Source organism: Heteronotia binoei, chromosome 1 (genome assembly GCF_032191835.1).
Source record: "Heteronotia binoei isolate CCM8104 ecotype False Entrance Well chromosome 1, APGP_CSIRO_Hbin_v1, whole genome shotgun sequence".
Taxonomy (NCBI): domain Eukaryota; kingdom Metazoa; phylum Chordata; class Lepidosauria; order Squamata; family Gekkonidae; genus Heteronotia; species Heteronotia binoei.
In genome coordinates, this window is record NC_083223.1 from 99,707,755 (window position 1) to 99,732,730 (window position 24,976).

At 41.2% G+C, this 24,976-nt stretch overlaps 1 protein-coding gene across 1 annotated transcript; it reads right to left on the reverse strand.

Annotated features, from left to right (window-relative positions):
- Positions 1-1,579: 1,579 nt before the first annotated feature.
- Positions 1,580-23,074, reverse strand: PPIL6 (peptidylprolyl isomerase like 6). The gene is made up of 9 exons (XM_060238053.1): positions 22,968-23,074; positions 21,007-21,102; positions 18,713-18,901; positions 14,732-14,794; positions 12,784-12,931; positions 11,252-11,308; positions 2,444-2,579; positions 1,874-1,993; positions 1,580-1,726 (listed from the first exon to the last, which is right to left on the reverse strand). Exons 1-8 carry the CDS (start codon positions 23,067-23,069, stop codon positions 1,882-1,884), a joined length of 903 nt encoding a protein of 300 aa, XP_060094036.1. The 5' UTR covers positions 23,070-23,074; the 3' UTR covers positions 1,580-1,726; positions 1,874-1,881.
- Positions 23,075-24,976: the final 1,902 nt, after the last annotated feature.

The window sequence follows — 24,976 nt, forward strand, 5'->3', positions numbered from 1 at the left end:
AAATTAAACAGTTTTTCTTTACAAGGGGCAACCAATTAGTTCCGGCAGCAATTAAGGTGTTCAAAGCTACAACACTAGCCCAAATTCTCTATGGTATCCCTATATGGATCTCAGCATTTACCAGGAAAGTGGAGGGCATTCAAGCCTCATTCTTTAGACAAATTCTTGGTATGCCAAAATGTGTGTCCTGCTTTGCTCTCTGCTCTGAAGTGGGTCAGTCTTTGGTGGAGACAAAAGCCTGGATTGCAGTGTTTAAATTCTGGCTCAAAATTCACTTTAGAACAGATCCTAATAGCCTTCTTGATTGTATGAAAAGAGACCCATATATATCATCCTGGTCAGCAGTGCTTATGTCCAAACTTAACCAGTTGGGGATAGAGGTTGATGATTTTTTTTACTTCTGATGAGTCCTATATCTTCAGATGTATTAAATTGAGACTGTGGGAGTTGGAGGAAACGAAACTACGTCCAACAGACCCTTATATTTGCTCCCCAACTTCCTTAGGTCTTTATGCTTTCTGCAGCAAAATGCCCCATTATCTATCAGACTTAACCATTCCAAGTCATAGCAGGGCATTTATGTCGGCTAGACTAAATGCGTTTCCCTCCAAAGTTTTACAAGGGAGAGATCATCGAATCCCTTTAGGCGACAGACTCTGTTCCTGTGGAGCAAATATTCCTGACTCAATTCAGCATATATTGCTTGATTTTTCCTTTCATCATAATCTCCGTAAAGATTTATTTTGCAAGCTTTCTTTCTCCCCAGATTTGTCTATTCTGCCACCCTGTTATTATTTATTGAATGATACTGAGGGGGAGGTTAGCGAGGTTGTGGCAAAATTTTTGGCTGACATCCTTAAATTTAAATCTGACTATGTATGAATGCATCTGTAAGCTGGGTTTCATTTTGATTTTATCTCCAATGTTAAAATTTTTATATTCTGTGTATTTTTATTTGCAACTGCTATGCCATTAAAGGTTTGGTATGGGTGATAATGGCAGGAGATGGATAGAACAGGAGAAGGAAGATTCCTTGAGGTTCGCCTACTTATTCTGTTCTATTCAGTATAGAAGAATCTTCAAAGATGCAGGCTATAATTTTGGTCATATTGAAGAAAGTCCTGCTGAAATGACTGGGACCTGAATCACAGGAAATACGAATGGGGCAGACTTTTAAATTGAATAAACAAACAAGTGTTCACCAAAGACCACAGTTTAGGAAGTAACACACTAGAAGTGATACAAATGCTCATAAATGCAAAGGGAGTTTTGGTGTACAGACATAATAATCTGAAAATGAAAACGTAGGTTGCTGGTGGGGAGGAAAGGAGAGACAAAGAATTCATTTGTGATTTCTGCTTCCATACATCAATGATTCATCTGTTGTTGGTTATCACATATTAATGCGACATTCTTAATGTCTATAGGAACATTCTTAATGTCTATAGGAACAACACAACTAATTGTACACATGTAGTAGGACTTTGTGTTCATTTATTGTCTGAACTTATTTGATCTGCCTTATTTGACCATCAGTTTTTGAGACTTTGGAGTTTACCAATTAATTGGGGGGGGGGTGTCAGAGGAGGCTGCTCTTGGAAGAAAAGAGGTCCGAAGAACAGAACATGTCATTTTGGGTGCGCTTAATGGAGTTTTCTGAAATGTAGCTACACTGAAGCAGTCTTAGGTTCCCAAGCCACTGAGTTATCAAATGCAATGAAAATTTCTAACATTGGAAAGGACACCAAAACTATTAGATTTGATTTCTAAAGATGAAACAAAATTATTTTTACATTTGTCAAACATTTTCCAATTATTATAAAACCTACAGTCAAAAAACAATTGCACTTTTTTTAAAAAAAAAAACCCTAACCTCTATAATCAAGGCTTAAAAATTCCACAGCCAGTAATTTTACATTCTACAACTGGTCTCTCATTGAATGTTTCTGTTGCTTCCAGTTTCTTCAGAACTTCTGAACCCTCGATCAGTTGCCTGCAACAGGAAAAATCTCAATAAATATCAGGAAGTCACATCAGTTAATTTCAATAACAATCACTGTCATCATGCTATTCAAGTTTAAATGCTTTATTCTGCCATTAAAGCAATACTGCCTCCTCCCAAATTTCAATTATAATATGTGCAATATAAGATTAGTTAATTATACCTTAATTTTCTCATCAATGGGGACCCAAAGTGACTTATAACATCATTCTCCCATCCTCCCAATTTGTTGTTGTTCAGTTGCTCAGTCAAGTCCGACTCTTTGCGACCCCATGGACAAAGTCATGGCAAATTTATCCTCCCAATAATCCTGTGAGGTAGGTTAGGCTGAGAGACAGAGTGGCAGTAGGGATGTTAAACTGGGTCACCCAGATTCTTGACCAGCACTTTCACCACACTCATATTTGTTTTTGAGATCTAATACAGAGCTGTTATACATACCCAAAAGCAACGTATTTTTCATTCAAATAGGGGGCAGGCTGTAGTGTGATGTAGAACTGGGATCCATTGCTGTGGCGTCCTTTGTTGGCCATTCCAAGAACCCCTCTTTTGTTATGGAGAATGGCAAAGTTTTCATCTAGGAAACATACAGATTTATGTACAATAGTTGTCATTTTCCTTTTCCCTGATTCAGTTTTTTCTTACATCGAATGTACATCTCCCTGTTTCATAGTCCCTGGCAATAGGTAATTTGTTTAGCCAATATTAGTATCAATTGTATGATCAGAAAACATACTGATATTTACCCAACATTCTCAAAACCTGGAACAACTTCCTAAGTATGGTTTTGAGGTCCTGCTGCCTGAAGCGGCATTATCATATCTGTCAGGGGACAGAGCAGATCTCAACTCCATGTATGCCCCCCTGGTGGTGGAGAAGCAACAATGACCCCATTTGGCTACCACTGGGAACAGCTGCTTTAAAGCAGTCTCACAGCTGAGTGGTGATGCTGGGCTCTTTAAGATACTATCTAAGTCACAGCTGATCAGAGGCACCAGACTCTTAAGAACCATCTGCTTGTTGATCAGCTATTTGGTGGCAGCCTATCAAAAGAAGGGGGAGAAATTAGGTAATGCCCAGAAAGCAAGCACCATCTTCATCTCTGCTTTAATAAAATGGAGGGGGAGGGGGAAATGTTGGCTTTGGCTATAAGCTGCACAGGAGCAAAATTAGGGAGGGGGAGGAGGAAGACCTGGGTGCTTTGGAACCCCCTTCCTTCATGATGATGACGGGGATGAGGATGATGTTGATAGTGCAACTAGGTATGGTAGAGAAAATGGTCAAGCAGAACATAAAAGTAAAACACCTCAAATGAGCAAGCTGAGAATGAGGGTTGTGCAGAAGTCATCTTGCCAGGAAAGGCTTACACTATGTGTGTTTTCTTCGTTGGTGGCAAGTGGGTCTTACAGTTTGGAAGTCTACAGGTCTTTCCTGGTAACCAGTGGATGGCACAACTAAGACATCATTCTTGTTCATGTGTTGTTCAGTATCCTGACACCTTCACTCAAGGACATGCTTCTATTAAGGATATTGCATTTCCTCAGCATTCAAACCACAAATACAGGTGGTATAGTCTATGAATATTTACTCAGAAGTAAGTTACACTGTATTCAAAAGGACTTATTCTAAAGTAAAACTGGGCACAAGATAAAAACCATCAAGAAACCCCAGCCTTCCAAGATAAAAATATATGGGGGATGAGAGACTATAGAAGAACAAAACTAACAAAGGCAGGAAGGCATCCTCTCCCTGTACCCCACATGACCATCCCCCTAGTGTGTGGCAAGTAGCAGAAACTACCCTTTCCTCCCTTAATATGGAGGTCAGTTTCTTCTGCCTCTGCCTGGCTCCACTCTACTCCTTTCTCTGCTCCAGTTCACAGGATGGCTCACCTGGGCTGCTTAGAGGAGCCCAATGAAAATATTTTTTGCTTAGGCTTGGTGGCCTGGCTGCTCCTCCACAAACTGTGGGCAATCAGGCTTCCATGGAAGCAAGCAGGTGTGGTGTGTGTGTGTGTGTGTGGTGCACAACGTGGAGAGACAAACAGTTGGAGGCAAATATGTGAGCTGTTCCCCTATGCTAGTTACAGCCTCCACTCAGGGAGGGTTCTGCTGGGACCCAGACTTCTGCCCCAAAATGTGGCCCTGATGGGGCTACCAGTTCCTATGTGAGTCCCACTTTGCGGGCAACCCCGTCTGATGGAATGGAGAATGATGTAAGCTGCTTTGGGTTCCCATTGTGCAGCAAGGTGGGGCATAAATGACATAATAGATATAGCTGACGATATGAGAGAAACTGAAAGGTGGGGGTTGGCTGGTAGAGAGGAAAAAGAGAGGAAATTAGAGAAAGGTGAGGATATGACTTGTCAAGAAGATGGAAAGAGGAAATAGTGTGGGGAGGGGATGCAGCAGCCGCTTGCAAGTTTCCCACCATGCAACTGGGCACAGCATGGTGGCCAGCACTATCCAAATGGGCTGTAGCTTTCCCTGGTAGAAGTTGCCAGAGAGAAGTAAGAAGGGAAAGCTGAAGACAGGGGAGAGGATAAAGGTAGGTTGGTTAGTGAGCGGGAAGGAGAAAAATAAGCAGGAGAAGAGACTATAGAGGCTTTTAAGGAAGGGAAAGTAGAAATAATGGGGGAGGGAAAATTAGATGCTTACTATTCCTTGTGGGTTTCCACTTGTCAATATATCTAATTCCCAATAGGACCCTATCTGTGGATACTTAAATCCAGAGACTAGAGCCATGAACATACAAAATGGAAGTTCTCACAAACCTGAAAAGTTCCAGTTTTCAGAAAAAAACTGAAATCTAAAGCAACTCTCCCAAACAACCCATCAGGATTAACCTTCTCCACCAAATAGTTCAGTTCAGTTCAGTTTGCTTTATTACAGTCCATGACCAAATACACAGCACAATGCAGACCAACAACAACCACATAAAAATTGTAAAAATCAAGATGGACCTAAATAAGTAAAACGTAAGATATTTAAAAAATAAATGTGAAAATAAAATATAGGACATTAGTATGAATAATGAGATCTGACAAATAATACAGTAGAGGTCAAACATCCTCTAGCTTAATAAATATAGTACATATAATAAAAAAATTAAAATTTAAAAATTATACAGCTCCAGAAGAAATATTAACTAGAATACACTGGTTAAAATTACAATCTGTTACCTCGACATTAATTTGTAAGAACCATAAAATGCAATTTGATTGCATGGGAACAAAATTTGGTAACTTTATGCATGGTCTCTGTATTTATATCAGTTTCAGTAGCATTTGTGATGGTATAAAGAGTACTCAGGCATTTAAGAAAAGATAAAATACAAGCTTGGAAATATTCAAAAAACAGTCAGTTCAGGACCCCTTCCTTACATAATCCTCATGAATTCTCCTAGTTGCCACCATAAATTTGGCACAATTAATTGTGAATTGGGGGTTAAAATCTGATAACAACGTATTTCTGATTTTGAAATCAGAAAACCTGAGACATCCCTCCAACAAAGAATAAATGTACCTGGCTCGTATGCCAGGGTATAGGCCACACCCAAACAAAACATGGTCAATCATTTCAACTTTATCTGCACCGCAAGGACAAACCCGCTCAACCATAGGCACCTTTCTAAAGCGGCCCTCAACGACTGCTGAAGGAAAGATATTACAACGGGCCATGGAAAAGGCCCTTCTGTGAGATGGTATTGTTAGAGTTGAGAGATAGGGGGCTGGAGCTAACACATATCTCCTTTGAGGGGGAGCTAGATAATCCGGAACCTTGGCAATTCTGTCTCTCAATGTCTTGTAGTCTCTGTTTGACTATGTCCCTGGCTTGGTCCAGGGCCATTATCTGGAGAGATTCAGGTGAAAAGCCAAGCGTAGACAATTTCTGATGGATGGCTCTAACCCAAGAGGAACAATAACTATCCTTTAAAATCAACAATGTGATATTAGTGGAGCAATGGCTGAGATTAAGCCAAGTGGTGATTGAAAGTAGGCTCACCCTAGCCTCTATCCTTACCAAGCCAGTTTCCAAGCGTAGTACTGCATTGGAAACGCAGGTTGGAAAGTGGAAAATGGCTCTCAAGAATTTGGACTTAATTTTCTCAAGGGGATCAAAACTTAATAAGGATGGACCCAACATAGTTCCATAGGTGAGTTGGGGTATTGTTTTGGCCAAGTAGAGTTTTAATGCAACTGGTATAAAATGCCCCCCTTTCGTGAGAAAAAACCTAATGGTGGCCTGGGTCGATTTGCGACCAGAATTGGCAGCATATTCGTGGTGAGCCTTCTTTGACCCTGAGGACTGAATCATGACCCCCAAATATTAGTAAATTGTTACCTGTTGTAGACTATATTCCATCTCCTTAGCCTGGGTTTTGGGCCAAAAGCCATTACTTTTGTTTTCTGATAATTAATCTCTAAGAGGTTATGATCGCAATAAAGACCAAATTGAGCCAATGCCCTTCTAAGGCCTACTGGTGTTCTAGACAGCAAGATTGTGTCATCTGCAAAGAGTAAGGCTACCAGTTGCCTCCACCAAATAATGGAAGCAGTGTCTGTAGTCTTAAGAAACAAATGCCCTCTTAGTGGCTGTTGCTAGGCAACCACAACAGCACTGCTGAATTTGTTACTGTCAATAAAAGCCAAGGCCCTTTGCAGAGTTGTTTTGGCCTGGTAACAACTACTGATAATTTGATACCTCATGACTTACATGACTCACCCAGAACTGGCTGTTCACAGTGTTCAGTAGCAGGCACCACATAAAAGCCAGACACAGCTGTGGATACTAGGCTTGACAGTCCCCAGGTCCCAGCGGGGATTCTCCCACTTTCCCAGGCTCCTTCCCGCTCCAGTCAGTTGGCCGATGGGGGGAAACCCCACCCCCACAGCCACCATGTGTCTTTCCACCTCTGGAGGCTTCAGACTCCACATGGAAAGGCTTCCTTTTCAGATGGTGTATCTGTGTCTTTAAGGCTGAATGGGGGTGGGGGGAGTAGGCAGAAGAACATGGCTGCTTCCAGTGGATGTGAAAGCAGCCCAGACCCTCCATTGGTTGCACAATCTTTTCAAAGGTCCTTTGCATAGGAAAGGTAAACTTGAACCTTTGGTTGCTCTGTGTTACTTTGAAGAAGTTGGAAGTTCAGCAACTCATGAATAGAGATGCCAATCTCCAGGTGGGAGCAGACCCTCCCCTACTTCAGAGTCATCAGAAACAGGTTGGGGGGGAGGGAAATGTCTGCTGGGCACTTCATTATTCTCTATGGAGATCGATTCTCATAGGGTATAATGGAGAATTGATCTGGGGGTATCTGGGGCTCTGGAGGGGCTGTGTTTTGAGATAGAGGCACCAAATTTTCAGCATAGCATCTGGTGACTCTCCTCAAAGTGCTCTCCAAGTTCCCAACAGATTGGACCAGGGAGTCCAATTCTATGAGCCCCGAAAGAAGGTGCCCCTAGCCTTCATTATTTCTAATGTAGGGAAGGCATTTAAAAGGTGTGCGGTTCCTTTAAATGTGATGGCCAGAACTCTTTGAAGTTCAATTGTGCTTGTCACAACTTTGCTTATGGCTCCACCCCCAAAGTCTCCAGATATTTTTTGAATTGGACTTGGCAACCCTAGTGGATACTCACTGGGTAACCTTGCACACATTCTCAGCCTAACCTACCTTACAGAGTACAGTGATGATAAAATGGAGGAGAGAATGATGTAAGCTGCTTTGGGTCCCAGTTGGGGAGAAAGGCCCGGTATAATGAAGGGGAGAATGGAGAGAAAACTGAGGACAGGGGGCTGGTAAAGCCACATTGACTGGTGGGTCTGAGAAAGTGAAAAGAGAGCAGGAAAAGATGAAAAGTTAAGGGGGGCTGCTAGGGAAGGAAAAGAGGAAATAGTGAGGTGGGAGAAATGAGACACTTCTAGTCCCCACAAGTCCTTGTTTGTATTTGATATTATTGTAGCCTTTGAATGGGTACGTAAATGGTTATCCTGAAACATCAAATACATTAAGTTCAGTAATGGGTGTATTTGTAAGATATTGTACAAAGAAGCCACATAGAACCTCTGAGATGAAATCAGTCTTGTCACTTATATGCACGCGCACACACACACACACAAAGACACTCAGTTAAGTCAGTGATCAAACAGTTTGCTGTATCTTCTGCCTGTCCTTATTATGAGTAACATTACCATGGTGCCGACATAATCTGAAATTTTGGGCATGCTGTGCTGGAAGCTTTTAGAATATCAACTGCCCTGAATTCTTAGACTAGCTGTAAAGGGGACATTGTTGGCGGGGATATGCATTTGTTACAGAAAGACTCAGGTTTTGTTTCAGAGTACTCTGGAAAAGTTGAGCCATCACTACTGAGCATCCAGATAGTCTCCCACAATTTGATGCTCATTTAACAGAAGCACCACCTGCTTCAGTTTCAGCAATCTTGTATCACTGTGATACCTATGGGCTGAGTTGCCTGCTGGGTACTATTTCACCATGTTTTGAACTCTGCATTGTGAATTCTCTCAGCTCACATGCTCAATTTGCTAATCTGATTATGTGAATTAGACTTTTGTACTGGGGACAGAAGATTGCAGACTGGGTGTTAGGGCTTGGAGTGTGAATTTCCAAATGGCTTTGGTGAAAGGCTAGGAGGAATTAGCTTTTGACCAGCAACTGAGACTGGTCCAGAAATAAAAAACAACCCAAGATTTTTCTGTGCTCAACAATTGTTCAGGCAGATATGCAAACAAGAACTCAAAACCAAAGTGATGGAATGTGCTGCTACTATATGGAACAGTTGTTCAGGATTGATAAAATAGCTGCCATGCATTTACCAAGGAGCAACTGCTGTCCATACTGCTGCAGGTAAGCACTGGGTTGGTGCGCATGAAGGTAGCCAGCTTGGACAAATTTTGTGCTTATATAAAATATACCACCAGCAAAGGCAGATGGTGACTTTTAAAATTCCAAGGAAATGTGATACCAGTCCAGCTGGAAAAGGATGCAAAAAACAAAACCTATTGTGTCAGGAAACAATTGACAACTTCCAAAAAATTAATACATTGTATTATAGAAAATATCCAGACCAAATACCAATATTCAGACATTAAAGAACAAAGAACAATCCCATATAAACATTATCAAAGGATGACTCTGAAACAATCTTGAGAATATGGAGAATATAATATTCTATGTTAGGTTTCTGGACGACATTTTTTTGATTTTGAAACATGGGGTAAGAGTAGAAGCATTAGTGGAATGGATGGATGCATGCCATTCTAGCATTAAGTTTTCTTTCAAAGAGGATCGAGACATGATTGTATTTTTAGATACAGTTGTGTTTCGTACCACCCACAACACGTTGGCAATTAAGAACCATAAGAAACAGGTTGCCAAGAATGGTTATCTTCACTATACTTCCTTTCACCCCCCCCCATATTTACGTAATAATGTGCCTTATGGCCAATTCTTGCATATGAAATGGAATAGCACATTGAGATCTGATTACGTGCAAGCAAGTAACCAATTAGTGGCTCAATTTGTAGAACGGGGATATCCGGAAGCAATTATTAATAAATCAAGAATGAGGACAATGGGACAAAACCGGGCACAGATGATACAAAGTTGGGAGGGGCGGGAGGAGAGAGGGAGATTTAAAGAAACAAAAAAAAATTTTGGGTCTTTACAGTATACCCCTAAGGCATTAGCTATAAAAAGTATTATTTATCGCCATTGGGGTATTGTTTCTAGTATTACGGGATGTAGGTCCCCACCTACAGTGGGCTTTTGGCGCTCACGGAATCTACGTGATTTTTGGTTCATACTGACTTGCAGAAACTAATAAGACTATCCCACCTTCCTATTGGGCATTATCGTTGCAAGGGCTGCAAAGCTTGTAAATATTCTTTGCAGCTGAAAGAATATGTGGATGTAAGGACTGGAATTACTATTAACTGTGACTCTAAGAGAGTCATTTATGCCTTAATTTGTGGGGTTTCTTCAAAAATTTACATAGGATGCTCTCGGAGAGCTGTTAAGACTCGTGTCTTGGAGCACATTTCTAGGGTTCGTCACCAAATTCCTGGCGTTCCTCTATCCCAACACTATAAGGAAAAAGACCATGATTTAGAATTGTTGAGATTTTTTGTGATACAGAAGGTTGAACTTTATAAAGGTACAGGCAGTGATATACAAAAAATTTTGTTACAGAAAGAGGCTAGGTGGCTACATCGCCTAAATACAATAGAACCCTTTGGCCTTAATTTATATAATGATCTCTCGTGTTTTGTGTAATTCTGGGGTAGGTGCTTTCAGAAATTTATTGAGATCCCCTTGAGTTTCTTATTGTTACCAGCCGTGACTTGTCTTTTTAGGACGGAGAGTCTTGTCATTAATGTGATTATCCTGTATGCGCTGGGAGAGATATTGGTCTGAGACCTTTTCAGGTTGTATGTTGGAGTAGTTTCTATGTCTATTTATGTATTTAATTATTGTATATTAGGTATTTTGTTATTATATGTGTTGTCACATTTGGTTTTAGAGTTGGCTTATGAAGAAGCTGTAAAGGCAGCGGAACGCAATTCAAACCGGTGGTTGCGTGAAGGAAAGAATTTCTCCTTGGAAGGACTCCGTTTGAACTTTACACTTGAGTCTTAGTACTCCTTACAGACTGTATGAAGATTGTTTGAGTCATCCTTTGATAATGTTTAAATGGGATTGTTCTTTGTTCTTTAATGTCTGAATATTGGTATTTGGTCTGGATATTTTCTATAATACAATGTATTAATTTTTTGGAAGTTGTCAATTGTTTCTTGACACAATAGGTTTTGTTTTTTGCATCTTTGCTTATATTGTGTTGCCATTGTTTAATTGCAGCTGGAAGAGGAGTCTTGTAGGTCAGAGGATAAAGTCTACAAGAAAATGCTCTGACTAAACAAATCCAGGCTAATTTCAAACACTGTGTATGTGGAAGAGAAAGCAAGGTCTAGAGATGCTAATGACCATTTTGGCTAAAATTAATATTTATATCACAAACCTAATTAGACCAAAGGACACTTCATGTAAAAAGACACTTCAAAGACTCTTCATTCACTGTCACAGCAACTGATGAGTTTCTAGAAGGCAGCAGATGGCTCCTCCCTAGTTAGACTCTACCATGTACTTGACTTTGTGCTATTCAGGTAATATCCTCACCTGTATTAATAATGGCTTCTAGCTTACTATCACTAGGGAATTTTAACTCCATCTTACCTTCAAAGATAGGTCCATAAATTGACTCGCCACCATTTCCTTTCCCTTCTTTTATGTCTGTATATTAAAGGGGAAAAATAAGGTTATAAATTTGCCTTTTTTGTATTGTGAAAAGGAACACAAAAATTTAACATGACATCCTGTACTATTCACTAGCAAGAGCGGCACTTAGGCTTCATAGGTGTGTCAATGACTGTTTTTTCCAGAATCTGAACTCTGTACTTGATATCTCATGTTGAATATCCAAAAGCTATTTTAGGTTTGGTAGTATTTGGCCAATAAGCTTTGATAGTAATATTTGCATAAAATCCTCAGTATGATTCTTATATATTAATATTAGCAGTTTTTTTAAAACTCCTAAAATATTCTTGTCAAGCTATTTTGGAGAACAAGCAATAATAATGTAGGCAACCACTGTCTAGGACTTCCATATTTATCCAGCGCTAGTAAGAACAGGCATCAATCACTTCAGTGGAAGGACAAGGTCAATGTAAGCAAAGAAATGGGTGTGTATGATGCCTCCCATACTCCCAGGGATGTACCATGATGTAGTAGGCTTGCCAGTCCCAAAGTCCAGGTGGAGAATCCCCTGGTTTTGTAAGTTCCTCCCCGCTGCCAGCCAGCTGGCCAGTGGGGGAAGCCCCACCCCAACAGCCAGGAAGTGCCTTTAGATTTCAGGCAGGGTTAGAAGCTTGCAAAACTGCTTCTGTTTTGGAAGGGGTGTGTGTGTGCCTTTAAATCTCAGACTGAAGCTTCAGGGGGGTGGGGTGAGGAGTCAGAGCTATGCATGTGAGAGAGGAAGCCAGGGAGTCCAGTCCCTCTGTTTGTTTTGCATTCCTTTCAGAAGCCGTTTGGGATAGTAAAGAAATAGTTTGGTTGTTTTTTTTAAAGCTTAGTAAAAAGTTAACTATAGCCTGATTATGGCATAGAAGAAAACTTCACCTCCTAGACCTCCTTCTGGTAGGGTTAATGCTAGCAATAGCTAGGCCATCCAGGTCTGGCCAGTGGTAGTTGTGGCCTCTTGGTTAAGAATGCCTCTTTCCCCATCCAGTGGAATCTTGTGTCACAACGCACTGTAGAGAACTCAGGCCTGGCTGGCTACTCTCCTCCCCAGTGCTTAGCAAGTGTCAGCCAGGTACTCTCCCATTACCTCCTTCAGCTGAGCCCTTTTAATCCTCCTTCTCCTGGGCCAGCACAGTTCCTACTGACCTGCACTGACTTCTGAGGAGGTCTTTTCTTCCAAGGATAACATTTCCTTAAGTAGGCCTTTTCTGATATTAACCCTGGGCTTCCTTGGTGGTTCCTATCCAAGTACTGACCCTGCTTAGCTTCCGAGCTCTGATGAGATCATCCTAGCCTGAGCTAGCCAGGTCAGGGTGGTTAGCCTGCCTTAAACTATGGTTGGAAGGTGAGGTATATATAAATAAACAATAATGTAATCACCAAATCTGAGTTTTTCCTGATTGATGAACAGTTATACATACTGAGCCATCAAAGCTACCTTTGTGTTCTAAATAGCTTCTAAAACCTACCTCCTCCTTGTATCCATCCATTTTTGACAAGACGATGAAAGATAGAACCACTGTAAGTGAGTGGCAGCCCAGATTTAGACATTCCTTTCTCCCCTGTACACAAATATCGGAAGTTCCGGCATGTCTTGGGGCATATATCAGAATAGAGCTGCAAAATGAACAGAGAAAGACTACTTGTTTCCAAAAACTTAATTCCCAGAGGCAGCCCTTTGTCTTGTCAGTGAAGACAGGCATGATATGAACCCAATGGAGTCCATTCCTCCCTGTACACACTGCCTAAGCTTTAAGTATCTAAAGTAACATGCTTTAAAAACAAGCTTGGGCAGGTCTTCCAATTGTTACAGGGCTTCTCTTTGTTTACCTCCAACATAACTGTTTCCTGCCTCAGTCCAACAGCAGTGTTATTCTCAACCATCAGTACCTAGGACCAATCAAAGCAAGGAGAACCCTTTCCCCCCAAAACATTCTTGCTGCTGGAATTTCCTACTTTGAAAGATTCACATGCTATATCCATCATATTGGCTTTTAAGAGGCTGATCAGGACCTTTTGTCCAGAAGGTTCAGCTGAATTAGACTGTAAGATTAAGAAACTGACATTTTAATCCTGGCTGAATTTATTTTTAACGTACAGCTATGCAATTCTTGTATTTATTTTGTTTTGATAATCAATAAAGCACTACATGATTTTATTCTTTGTGTTATTTAATTTTTCAGCTAACGTAACTGAAAACCATGCTGAAGTTTGGCTTTCATCAGAAGAAGGAAAGATTCTGTTTGATTCTCTAAAAAGTAATGCCAGGGATTGTGGAGTCTACAGCTACTGGGGCAAAAAAGCACAAGGGAAGGGGCTGCAGCGTGGAAGGTCACCCTCTTTATGGCAGCAGAAAAGTTGTAGAGAATGGTTTTGAAATCTGATATTACAAATTGCATGGTACAGTTTGTGCCTACTAGAAGCTTCCATTAATTGAATCTCTTTCTCCCAATACACAAACATATCTTGGTGGCTGCTTGCTATTAGCAAGTAATAAATACTGTAATATAGTGGGTTCTATGCATTGATGAGGGAAGGTGGTAGTGATAATCAGCTCTTTATTAGATACAGCATGGTAGATGGCTGCACTACAAAGACTGGGGAACTGGGCCAACTATATACAACTCAGGGTTCCTGCACAAGCATGTTATTGGATCATTCAGACCAGCAGGGGGTCTTTGATTGGTGCAGGGCAGCAGGGATTTGGACCCTGCTGCCCATTGTTTCCAAGTCCCCAAGCTCCGTTCATATGGCTTCAATGAGCCAGGCAGGAACATTTAATTCAGTCTTCACATGAGTCCAGTACACAACAAATACATAGCTATTTCTTCCTCTTCAGCTGCTATTCAGCAGTGCTACATTGCAGCTCTGACATTAAGTAATGTTGCTCCAACCTGCCCTTCCTATGCCTTGTAACTCCCACACTTCCTTGTCTTCTACCATCTCAGTCTTTGAGGGAACTAACATTCTACCTACTTCCTGAAGGCCTAAAATGCAACCTGGTACTAGTTTCACTTCGCAGTATTTTTTCTATTCAAATGTGCCTGAAATCTGCATAGGATGCAAGAAAGGCGCCTTGATTTCTGCCAGAAATCAACACCCTCAACTTTCTCCCTCAACACCATCTTTTTTTAAAAAAAAAATTCAATCCAGTATAATGAGTTCTAGAGAACTCAAAAAGATTTTGTATGTTTATGTGTTATTTTATGGCTTTTCTTTTTGAATTTTGCTTTAGGCCAGCATGGCTTCCTGAACCCTGAACCCTCCCACAAACCAGTGATACATTCAGAATGAAAAAGCTGAAGCATTTGAAATTACATTTAAATCATAGGCATATTTGTTTAATGGGAATTATTTCCATTTCCTTAATAGAGAAGCCAAGTCTTATTACATGTTGACTACTGGACCCAGACTTACCTCAAACAGCAATTGTCCTATAGGTTCCTCCTGAATAGCGATGTCCAAGTACACAAATACATGCTGTAAAGATAAAGTAAGCAAACCCAGTTCTCAAAGCAGAATATGCTGAACACTCAGATAAAGAATTTTCCATTCTGATTCTTAGTCACACTTCTAAAGGTGAAGGGTTGAATGCTAGCAATTAAGAAACTAATGAAAATGTTCTACAATTCTCCAAAGGTGTGGTTTTCAGTTTTCTATTTTCAGCAAACCTTTTATTCATCAACTAGTCTGCCAAGAAGGATACCAGTATTCCATTTATGTTAATTTTTCTGCTCTTCCTCCAAGGTGCTCTGGGTAGGATACATGGCTCCCCTTCCATTTTGTCCTCACAGAAAACCTTGCAACCTAATGAGGTAGGTTAGATTGAAAGAGAGTAATTGGTCAAAGATCACCCAGTGATTTTAATGGCTGAGTGTGGAACTGAACCTGGATCTCTTCAATGTGAATCATTTAGGGATGCCAGCCTCCAGGAGGGACCTGGGAACCCCTGGAATTACAGCTCATCTCCAGACTACAGAGATCAGTTCCCTTGGATAAATTAATGCTTTGGAGGTTGGACTTTCTAGGCATTGTACCCCATTGAGGTCACTGTCTTCCCCAAGTTGTATCCCCAAATCTCCAGGAGTTTCCCTACCTGGAGCTGGCAACCCTCCCCCAGCCTTCCCAGCTGGTGTCCAAGGTGGAGCTGACAATCCTAAATTGTGTGTGCTGATCACCCTGGGTGCCAGCCTTACCATAATCGCATGTGATCTGATGATGATGATAGTTATAGTCTGCTTTTCTCATTGACACTCAAAACAGATTACACAGTATAAAGTAATAACACTCAATACAAAGAGACATCTAATAAGCACACTGTAGGCCAAAACAATCAATATGAGGTGAGATCAAATCATCAATGTACTAGGGTTAGGATTAGTAAAATCTGAATGAGAATGGGATAATAGGCATAACCACAGAGTGTGATTACAATAAAGAAAAATGTTATTCATATCAGTAGAAAACAATAGAATGACCATGGAGTAATACATACAACAAACTGATAATATGTCTTATACATTATGTGGTATAATTTACAGTCCTGGCCCTCTTTATAAATCATCTTCCTGGACTACACTGAGCAGGCTCTCAGATCAGCACTTTACATAACTGGGATCCCTTCAGTGATCTCCCAGAAGAGCTCTGTTTTCTTTCTATTTCGTAATTTGGCCTTTACCAGAGTTTTAAATAGTAGATTGGAATGTATTTCTCTAATCTCGGGGGGCAGAAGGGAAACACTGCAGCAAATCACACCTCCTCAAAGAGAGGATGTAATCACGACCGGATCTACATGTTTTTTGAGGGGGGGGGGTGGCAAAATTAAAAAATGACATCCCCTTATGGGCCATTCTATCTTATGGTCCCATAGAATTAGGGTTGTCAAGTCCTCTTCATCCCCCGATGGGGGACATTTGTGTGTGTAATGCATGAGCACGTGACGAAATGACGTCTCCCGGAAGTGATGTCATCAAATTGGCAGGGCCGCTCTAGGCGTTTCCAGGAAAACTCTATGGTTTTCCCAGATGCTCTAGCCATTCGGGAGGTTAAAACTCTATGGTACCTATCGTACCATAGAGTTTTACCTCCCGAATGGCTAGAGTGTCCTGGAAAACCATAGTTTCCCCAGAAATGCCTAGAGTGGCCCCGCATGGGCACCGCCATTTTGATGATGTCACTTCTGGGTGATGTCATCATGCCAGCAACGCAGGGGCAGGTTCCCCCTGCCAACCCAATGTGGGCCAGCGGGTTGAGAACCTCCCGGGCCGGAGATTCCCTGCCCGGACTGGGGGTTTGGCAGCCCTACATAGAATACAATGGACTCCATATCCAATTTGGCGCCCCCCCATCAGCGCCCAGGGCAAGCACCCCCCTCTGCCCCCCCTCCAGATCTGGCCCTGGATGTAATGCAATTACCTTCATGCTTGGGAAAAGAAAAATGCAAGTGAACTCCACCCCCACCTCCCATTCAAAGGTAATAACAGTGTCTCCATTAATTACATTTGGCATTCTACAAACACTAACAGGATCTGAACAAAATGGCACCTTAAAAAGCAACAACAAAGTTTTATTCAAGGTATAAGCATTTGTGTGCATGCACACAAAAGCTTATACCTTGAATAAAACATATTTGGTCTTAAAGATGCCACTGGACTTGAATTTACTTCAAATCAAAACAGCTACTCACCTGAATCAAGAGCTCCATCAACTCATCACTCTTTAATTTTGATATATGTCCCTCAGTATCTCCACCCACAAATTAAATCCAAACAAATGGTGACCATATGACCTAAGGTTATTTCATTTGGCCAATAAATTTCACCAAAGTAGTAATCAATATTCTTAATTTTCCCTTCTTTGCTGATCTACCAATGAGGTTTAAAACTTTTTACTCCAACCCAATCTGCTTTGAGAGAGATCCTATTTCCCCCTCTATCTTTCCCTTTTTGGGGTATAAAATTATCTCCAAGAATACCAGCGTATGTGTTCCAGCTGGTGGGTCCCATCTCAAATATGGGATCCAGCTACTGGCTCCAAACTCCTGGGTGAAAACACATCTTGGGGACAGGTGTGTGTGACTTTGCATCAGCTCTGCCATTCCAATGCAGGCATCTGTAAAGATTGCACTCCTCTCTTCTCCTTGCTTTCACCTAGGTGGCTTTCTCCTCTCACTGGCAAACCTCACTGGGCATTAATTGCTGGACCTGGCCTGTTTGTTTTCCTTCCACGTTTCTCCTTTCTACCACTCTGCTAGTAACATTTGCTTAGGTTAGGATTTAGCAGAAGTTAGGATATGTAGTCTTTCAAACTCGGTATTCAGTTTGCTTATTCCCTTTGCTATTATTCTTTTATTAATAAATCCAGTTTGGTGTAGTGGATAAGTGCACGGACGCTTATCTAGGAGAACCAGGTTTGATTCCCCACTCCTCCACTTGCACCTGCTGCGATGGCCTTGGGTCAGCCATAGCTTTCATAGAAGCTGTCCTTGAAAGGGCAGCTGCTATGAAAGCACTCTCAGCCCCACCTACCTCACAGGGTGTTTGTGGTGGTGGGGGGGGGGAAGGTAGAGGAGATTGTGACCGTTCTGAGACTCTGAGATTCAGAGTATAGGGCGGGATATAAATCCAAAATCATCATCATCTTAATTTTAAACCAATGTCTGTTTATTCTAAGAAAGTCCACACCTTTATGAGATGTTACATAAAATCCTGGATCTTGTTATACATCAGGTAATACAGTCCCAATAATATTTGCTCTAAGTACAGGTTTTTTGTTCAAAAATCCAGTGTGATAGATTTGGCTAAAAATGCAACCTGTAGAAATTAAATGTCGAATTTCAGAACAAACTTCACATTCTAGAATTATGTAGGTGGGGCATATCTACACAACTTGTCTCTAAGATGTGAGAAATCTCATGGATTCTGAAATTTAGAAGATCAGGAATGCACTCAGGTTTATGTGCACCCTTCCTTCCTTTCCTTCTCATGAGATGATGGCCTTCTCTAGTTCCAGTTTTATTCTAATTGTACTTCATCGTAATGTCCAAAATGGATTTGCAAATGAAGTGGATGACTGGAATTTTACACTGCCATTGCTGCCTGATTTGGACCTCATAGCAAACTGGTTACAGCAGGCGGAAATAAAGAAAATCTGTTTGCAGGATAAGAGGCATGGTGGCATAGGTACACAGGAACAGCACATTCCCAATCCTCCAAACTTTGGCTTGGATCACCATGCGAACTGAACATACAAATAAACAAACAGGCACTTGCCAATCTGTACCCAAATGTGGTGCTTGCACAGGGGACTACCTTTACCTTAAGCATTACAATATTTTTATTCTGTTAGGCCCCAATTCATCACAAACTAGCCTGTTTCTTGTTGAAATTATGAGCTTACCTTTTTGCCTCTCATGTATTTTGTGAAGAAATCCTCTGTAATAGCATGGTAAAGGGCTGTAGGTTTAAAATCTTTATAATCCCAAACATCATAAGCCCACTTTAGCAGCATTTTTTCATCTCCAACAAGCTGGTCGTCAACAAAACACATCACATTGGAAGGATATTCCCATACTTCTCCTCTCAGCTCCTATCATTAGAAAATGAAATATCAGGGTCTCAAGATTAGTTGTGTGTTTAACATAAAAGCCCCCCCCCCCCCCCCCCCCCAAATTAAGCATGCAGACAGGAGAATGGTGGATGAGCAAATTACAAACATACAGAAGAATTGATTCCAAAATGTCAACTGAGTTTTCTGTGCAGATATTTACAAACTGCCCTGGACTTCTGTGTATGTTTTGACTGGTCACAAGACAGAGTGTCCACCTATGGACACTCTGGTGCCCTGATTAGTCTTCACTTCTTAGTTTTTGTACTAAGACAGGGAAAGTCATAAAAATCAAGCACAACTCATAATTTTGTCACAGTAACAGAACAATCTGATCAAATATTGTGAGGAAAAATGTCCCCTTCAGGTTTGCTCCTTATTGGAGCGCCAACCTACAAGCAAACCCCCTTCTGCTGTTTGAAAATGAGGCAGCTACCAGGTGCCAAGAGTTACAGTTTTTGGCAGTACACTTGCATATCTTATTCCTTAAAATTATGCTGATTTATATGTGTAGTTACTGAAAACACACAAAGATAACAGCATAGCAACAGAAGGGGAATGACAGACAAAAACATGATTAATAAGGCCTGCTCTGCACAGACAGTAGAATGAGGTGGCCACATACTGAGGAAATTGAATGGACATTGCCGCTTGAGACTGTGGATGAGAGGCTTATTGTTTCAAATTTTTTCTAATAACCTGGTTTAATAATTCCCTGTAAATAGAAAATAGTATGCAAAAGGCTAAAATTGGACCTTGATTTGCTAAATTTTCATAATCAGGGGATTTGGACATGAGGGAAATTAAGCATGTCCCCTCCTCCTTCCCTGGAGCCAGCAGTACAGAATAGGTACACTTACAGGCCATTCTAACATCCTAGAATTCTACCACCTCAGGTTTAGGGTTGCCAAGTCCAATTCAAGAAATATCTGGAGACTTTGGGGGTGGAGCCAGGAAACATTGGGGGCGGAGCCAGGAACAAGGGTGTGACAAGCATAATTGAACCCCAAGGGAGTTCTGGCCATCACATTTAAAGGGACAGCACACCTTTTTAAATGTCTTCCTTCCATAGGAAATAATGAAGGATAGGGGCACCTTCTTTTGGGGCTCATAGAATTGGACCCCCTGGTTCAATCATTTTGAAACTTGGGGGGTCCTTTGGGGAGAGGCACTAGATACTATACTGAAAATTTGGTGCTTCTACCTCAAAAAACAGCTCACCCAGAGCCCCTGAAACCCTCCAGATCAATTCCCCATTATACCCTATGAGAATCAATAGGGAATAATGAAGTGCTCAACAGACGTTTCCCTCCCCCCTCCCCCTCCCCTTTCTGGTGACTCTGAAGCTAGGGATTGGCCTCTCTACTCATGAGTTGCTGCCAGCTTCTTCAAAGTAACACAGATACACCATCCCAAGAGGAAGCCTTTCAATCTGACACTGAAGCCTCCGGAGGTGGAAAGGCACATGGTCCTCTGGGGGTGAGGCTTCCCCCCCCCCCCCGACAGCCAGCTGACTGGGGGCGGGAAGAAGCCTGGGAAAGCGGAAGAACCCCCGCTGGGACCTGGGGATTGGCAAGCCTACTTAGGTTACTGCTGCATATGTAGTTCAGGCCTGAGAAATAAAGGCATGCCCTTAAGTACAGGTTTAGAATTAAACACAAGGGAAACCTTTAATAAGGTTGCCAGCCCTCAGGTGGGGCCTGGAGATCTACTTTTACAACTGGAGAAAATGGCTGCTTTGAAGGGTGAACTCTATGACATTGTACCATGCTGAGGCCCCTCTCCAAACCCTGCCCTCTCCCAGATCCACCCCCAAAGTCTCCAGGTATTTCCAACCCAGACCTGGCAACCCTAATTCTTGATCACTTGTGTACTTAAGCATTTCTCCATGTTTTTTATATTGCAAGAACAAAACTTGGCCGAGCACTGTTTAGAAAATAATGCAACATCCAGTTACAGGAAGAGTGGTAATAAGACCGAAATCAGACTAATTTGAGCTGCCTTGAAGCAAGAGGACAGTTGGGATAGAAATTTCTCAACAAATAAGTAAACAAAATCTGCTTTGGAAGCGCAGAAGTGAAACACACCTTTTTTTTTTCTTGTAAAAACTCAGCCCATGCAAATTCCAGCAATGGAAACAATTTAGGTTCTGCTATCTTGGTTGGAAAATTCTTCTTCAGAGCCTAGATAGTCAAGATAAAAAGAACACAATCCAATGATGTTTTATAATTATGTTCTCTAAAACATAATATTGATGTTGATGGACATATGGAAGCAACCCAATTAGAATTATGCATCAGTATAATTTATTTGGGGACTGAATCATATAACCATATTTCCCTGGGTTTGCAGAGATGGTTGTGAGACTGCTTCCTGACCTTCTGCTCTGTAATTCTACTACCATTTATTGTGCAACACCAAAACGGATGAAAGCAAGCTGAACAACAGGAAGAGTGTGGCTAAATATATGAACTGAGTGTTGCAAAGTCCCCAATTTTTACCTTGGGTCAGTCAGGAATTCACTGGGTTCCCCGGATAAGCCACTTATTCTCCTACTTTCAATCTCTGTCTGCAATATGGAGATAATACCACTACTTTACAGGCTTGTTTTATGGAATACATAATCAGATCACGGGATGTATGGTAAAATGGACATATTTTTTTTCCTGTGCTTTGCCAAAACTCCTTGCATCCCTGGATAACTATAGTGATTACTGTTAGATGCTCTGGATAGGGTTGCCTCTGAAGATAATTCAGAAGCTTTCTCCAGTGAAAAATGTGGCTGTGCATTTGCTTATAGGGCCACACCACATTACATCTGTGCTAAACTAAGCTGCACTGGTTTTCTCTTTGCTTCCAGTAGGGTTGCCAAGTCCAATTCAAGAAATATTTGGGGACTTTGGTGGTGGAGCCAGAAGACATTGGGATGGAGCCAGGAGCACGGGTGTGATAAGCATAACTGAACTCCAAAGGGAGTTCTGGCCCATCACATTTAAGGGACCGCACACCTTTTAAATGCCTTCCTTCCACAGGAAATAATGAAGGACAGGGGCACCCTCTTTGAGGGGCTCATAGAATGGGATCCCCTGGTCCAATCTTTTTGAAACTTGGAGGGTGTTTTGAGGAGAGGTACCGGATGCTATGCTGAAAATATGGTGCCTCTACCTCAAAAAACAGCCCCCCCCCCGAGACCTGCAGATCAATTCTCCATTGTTTCCTATGGGAATAAGTCTCCATAGGGAATAATAGAGTTCCCAGCAGACATCTCCCTCCCCTTCCCCCCTTTCAGATGACCCTGAAAACACACAAAGATAACAGCATAGCTCCAGAGGGACAATGACAAACAAGAACATGATTAATAAGGTCTGCTTTGCACAGTCAGCAGAATGAGGTGGCTACGTACAGAGGCAATTGAATGGGCCATTGCCACTTCAGACTTGCTTTATCAACTCTCTTGAGTTTTAGGAAAGGCAAGAGATACATGTTGTTGCCAATAAAAGAAACAAATAAACCCATTAGTCATCATTAACCTGCCTTTTTTAATCCCCTGCTTTTTACTCCCTTTGGTTTGAATCTATTTGAAGGTATATTATACCAACTCAGACCGCTGGACAATTTGACAATATTGTCCATTCTGACTGGAAACTGCTTTCCAGGGTTGCAGACACAGAAAGATATTTCCTGATGTCTGTTAACTTAAAACTCTTTAATTGTAGAATCTGGGAAAGTAGGTGTGTCTGTTGTGTGTAAACTAGGTTAGATGTTGACACTTCACATAAAATTTCCTCCACAAAAGACTGGGTGAAAGATATTGTAAAAAAGTACTTTATAATTATACACTGTGGACAACAAGCCAATGTTTTGCTCTTTAATAAACTATGTCTTATCATTTGCCTAATCACAATCATGGTCTTGAAAAACCTGCACCTAACTTTAACATTTCTTTGATACCACTGATCGCTACACAGCTTACAAGAATACAGCATTAGAACTGAGGTTAGCAAGTAGTTATTGTTATAGCAGGAAAAGAGGGCTGATGAGAATTTACCTCTGCTGCACACACGGCCATGTGATAGGAGGGCTCTGTGAGAAGCCCGACAACCATGATCTCTTGCAGCCCCACTGGCTCCATGGCATCTTTAGCCCACATTTGTTCACCAGCATTCCTTCTCGGCTGGTGGCTGCTTCTCTTGTCCTTTCGCCTTGCTAGAGAAGGAATATAAACAGTTCCATTCACCATAGTAACTCCAATCAGATGCACCTGTGATATCCCACAGGGAGTTCTGCTAGCCTTTGATTGGTGCTGTTTCTTTTGTATTTATACACCATCAGACAATGCTAAAAAGCAACCACCTCTTACATTACTAGAAGCTGAATTTGGGTTGCTAATAAATGTATATTCTGGATTTCCACTTTTGATTGCAGTAGTGGCAAGAGTGTCAATTTTATGAGTAAAAATTGCTACAGTGACTGAAGTAATAGCATTGTTAAACTGAAAGATTACTCTTAATAGTTCTCATAATCTAGGGATATTTATTTTTATATCTGTAGAAATGAGCTAAAGTCTCAAGCAGTCTTAAGAAACATGAGTGCTTTTAGAACAACAGTTTTACCTACAACCATGTTGTATGTTATTTCCCCCCCCCGTTATAGTTACTTGGGTTGTCAACCTCCAGGTGGTGGCTGGAGATCTCCCATTATTACAACTGATCTCCAGGGAATGGGGGTAGTTTGTATTTTTCAAAAATTTGACAGCCCCAAAATATCATGAGTATACACGTATGAAACTATCACAATGAAACACGCTGGATAAACATGCATTAAAACTGTAGTACAATTATACTCCTTTCTAGGCTTTAATTAACCCCTTTATTAATATAAATGTTGGGAATTAATAGCTGAAAAGTGCAGCTCTCAGTACAGTAATACAAAGATCTGTGGCTGTACATGCAGTTGTATATAATTAATATAGATAACATGAAATGAACATCGCTTTGGAATACCTTGAACTGTAGCTAGGATACCAGCTCCCATTATTATAAATTACTGGAGCCATGCTGCCGAGGATTTGAGAAGTTATGCTCATGAACGTCTCTTTCCCTCTACATATCTCTTCTGTTCTCTCTCCTAGTTTGGCTTGTTCTCAGGACCAAATTCTACATAAAGTTCTGTGAAAAGGACTCCCATCTAGATTATTTGTCCCTAAGGAGCAGCTGTAGAGGTGGGGGAACAAATTAATCAGGTAACTGGCACAAGACACTTTCTCTCCACACACCATTTCTGGGCCTGTAGAGAAGGAGCCACTTGGGAACAGTATACCTGTTGTGTGCACTTGTCCTTTGATCACTGTGTGTGCTGTCTTTCCTATGTGAGGAAGGGAAAGGAAATGTGTCTTGATGACTGCAGACACCACCTTGAGTATCTGGAAATTGTTTTAACTATCCATCAGAGATTGGAAGAACTGAGTCCACCCACCCACCCCTGAGAAAGGGAACAGGTTGTATCTGCATGAAAAGAACTGTTTTGAGATGCTAAATGGGACAGAAGAGCTGAAGCACCTATGGAGAGCACAAGATCTCTCCCTCTGTCTGGGTACTGATGTATGATAGCAGATCTTTTACCCTGGAGGATTGCCTACCAAATGAATGATGAGTTACTAAACCCATCCTAAACAATCAATTGAGTACATTTTGAACGTTATAGTACTTTGCATTCATGCAGATGGGGATAGGGTATTGTGGGTAGTTTTGTGTTTTGTAAACACTTATATGGTTTTTAAGGAACTGGATGAAATGTGTTTTCTAAAAAAATGTAATTATAAGGGGGTGTTGGGGGAATCTTTATAAGCAGCTCAACCAGCATGTATGAAGCCATTTTAACCCACAATAAAATATATTTTCACAACAAAATATGATTTAAAAATAGCCACTGAATTTTATACTAAAAATATGCTGCACATTTGTAGAACTTTCTCTCATCTGAGAACAATCAAGGTGCTTTGCAGAGGCAATGATTACTTATTTTCATCTTGCATTTGTAAAAGCTAAGGCACAGAAA

Bases quoted from the DNA above. Each gene is read 5' to 3' on its own strand.
- PPIL6 (XM_060238053.1), bottom strand. From the start codon at position 23,069: ATGTGGGCTAAAGATGCCATGGAGCCAGTGGGGCTGCAAGAGATCATG. The intron at 14,795-18,712 runs GTAAGCTCATAA...TTATCTTTACAG, and splicing joins AATACATGAGAGGCAAAAAG to CATGTATTTGTGTACTTGGA. The intron at 2,580-11,251 runs GTAAGATGGAGT...TATGTTTCCTAG, and splicing joins TTATGGACCTATCTTTGAAG to ATGAAAACTTTGCCATTCTC.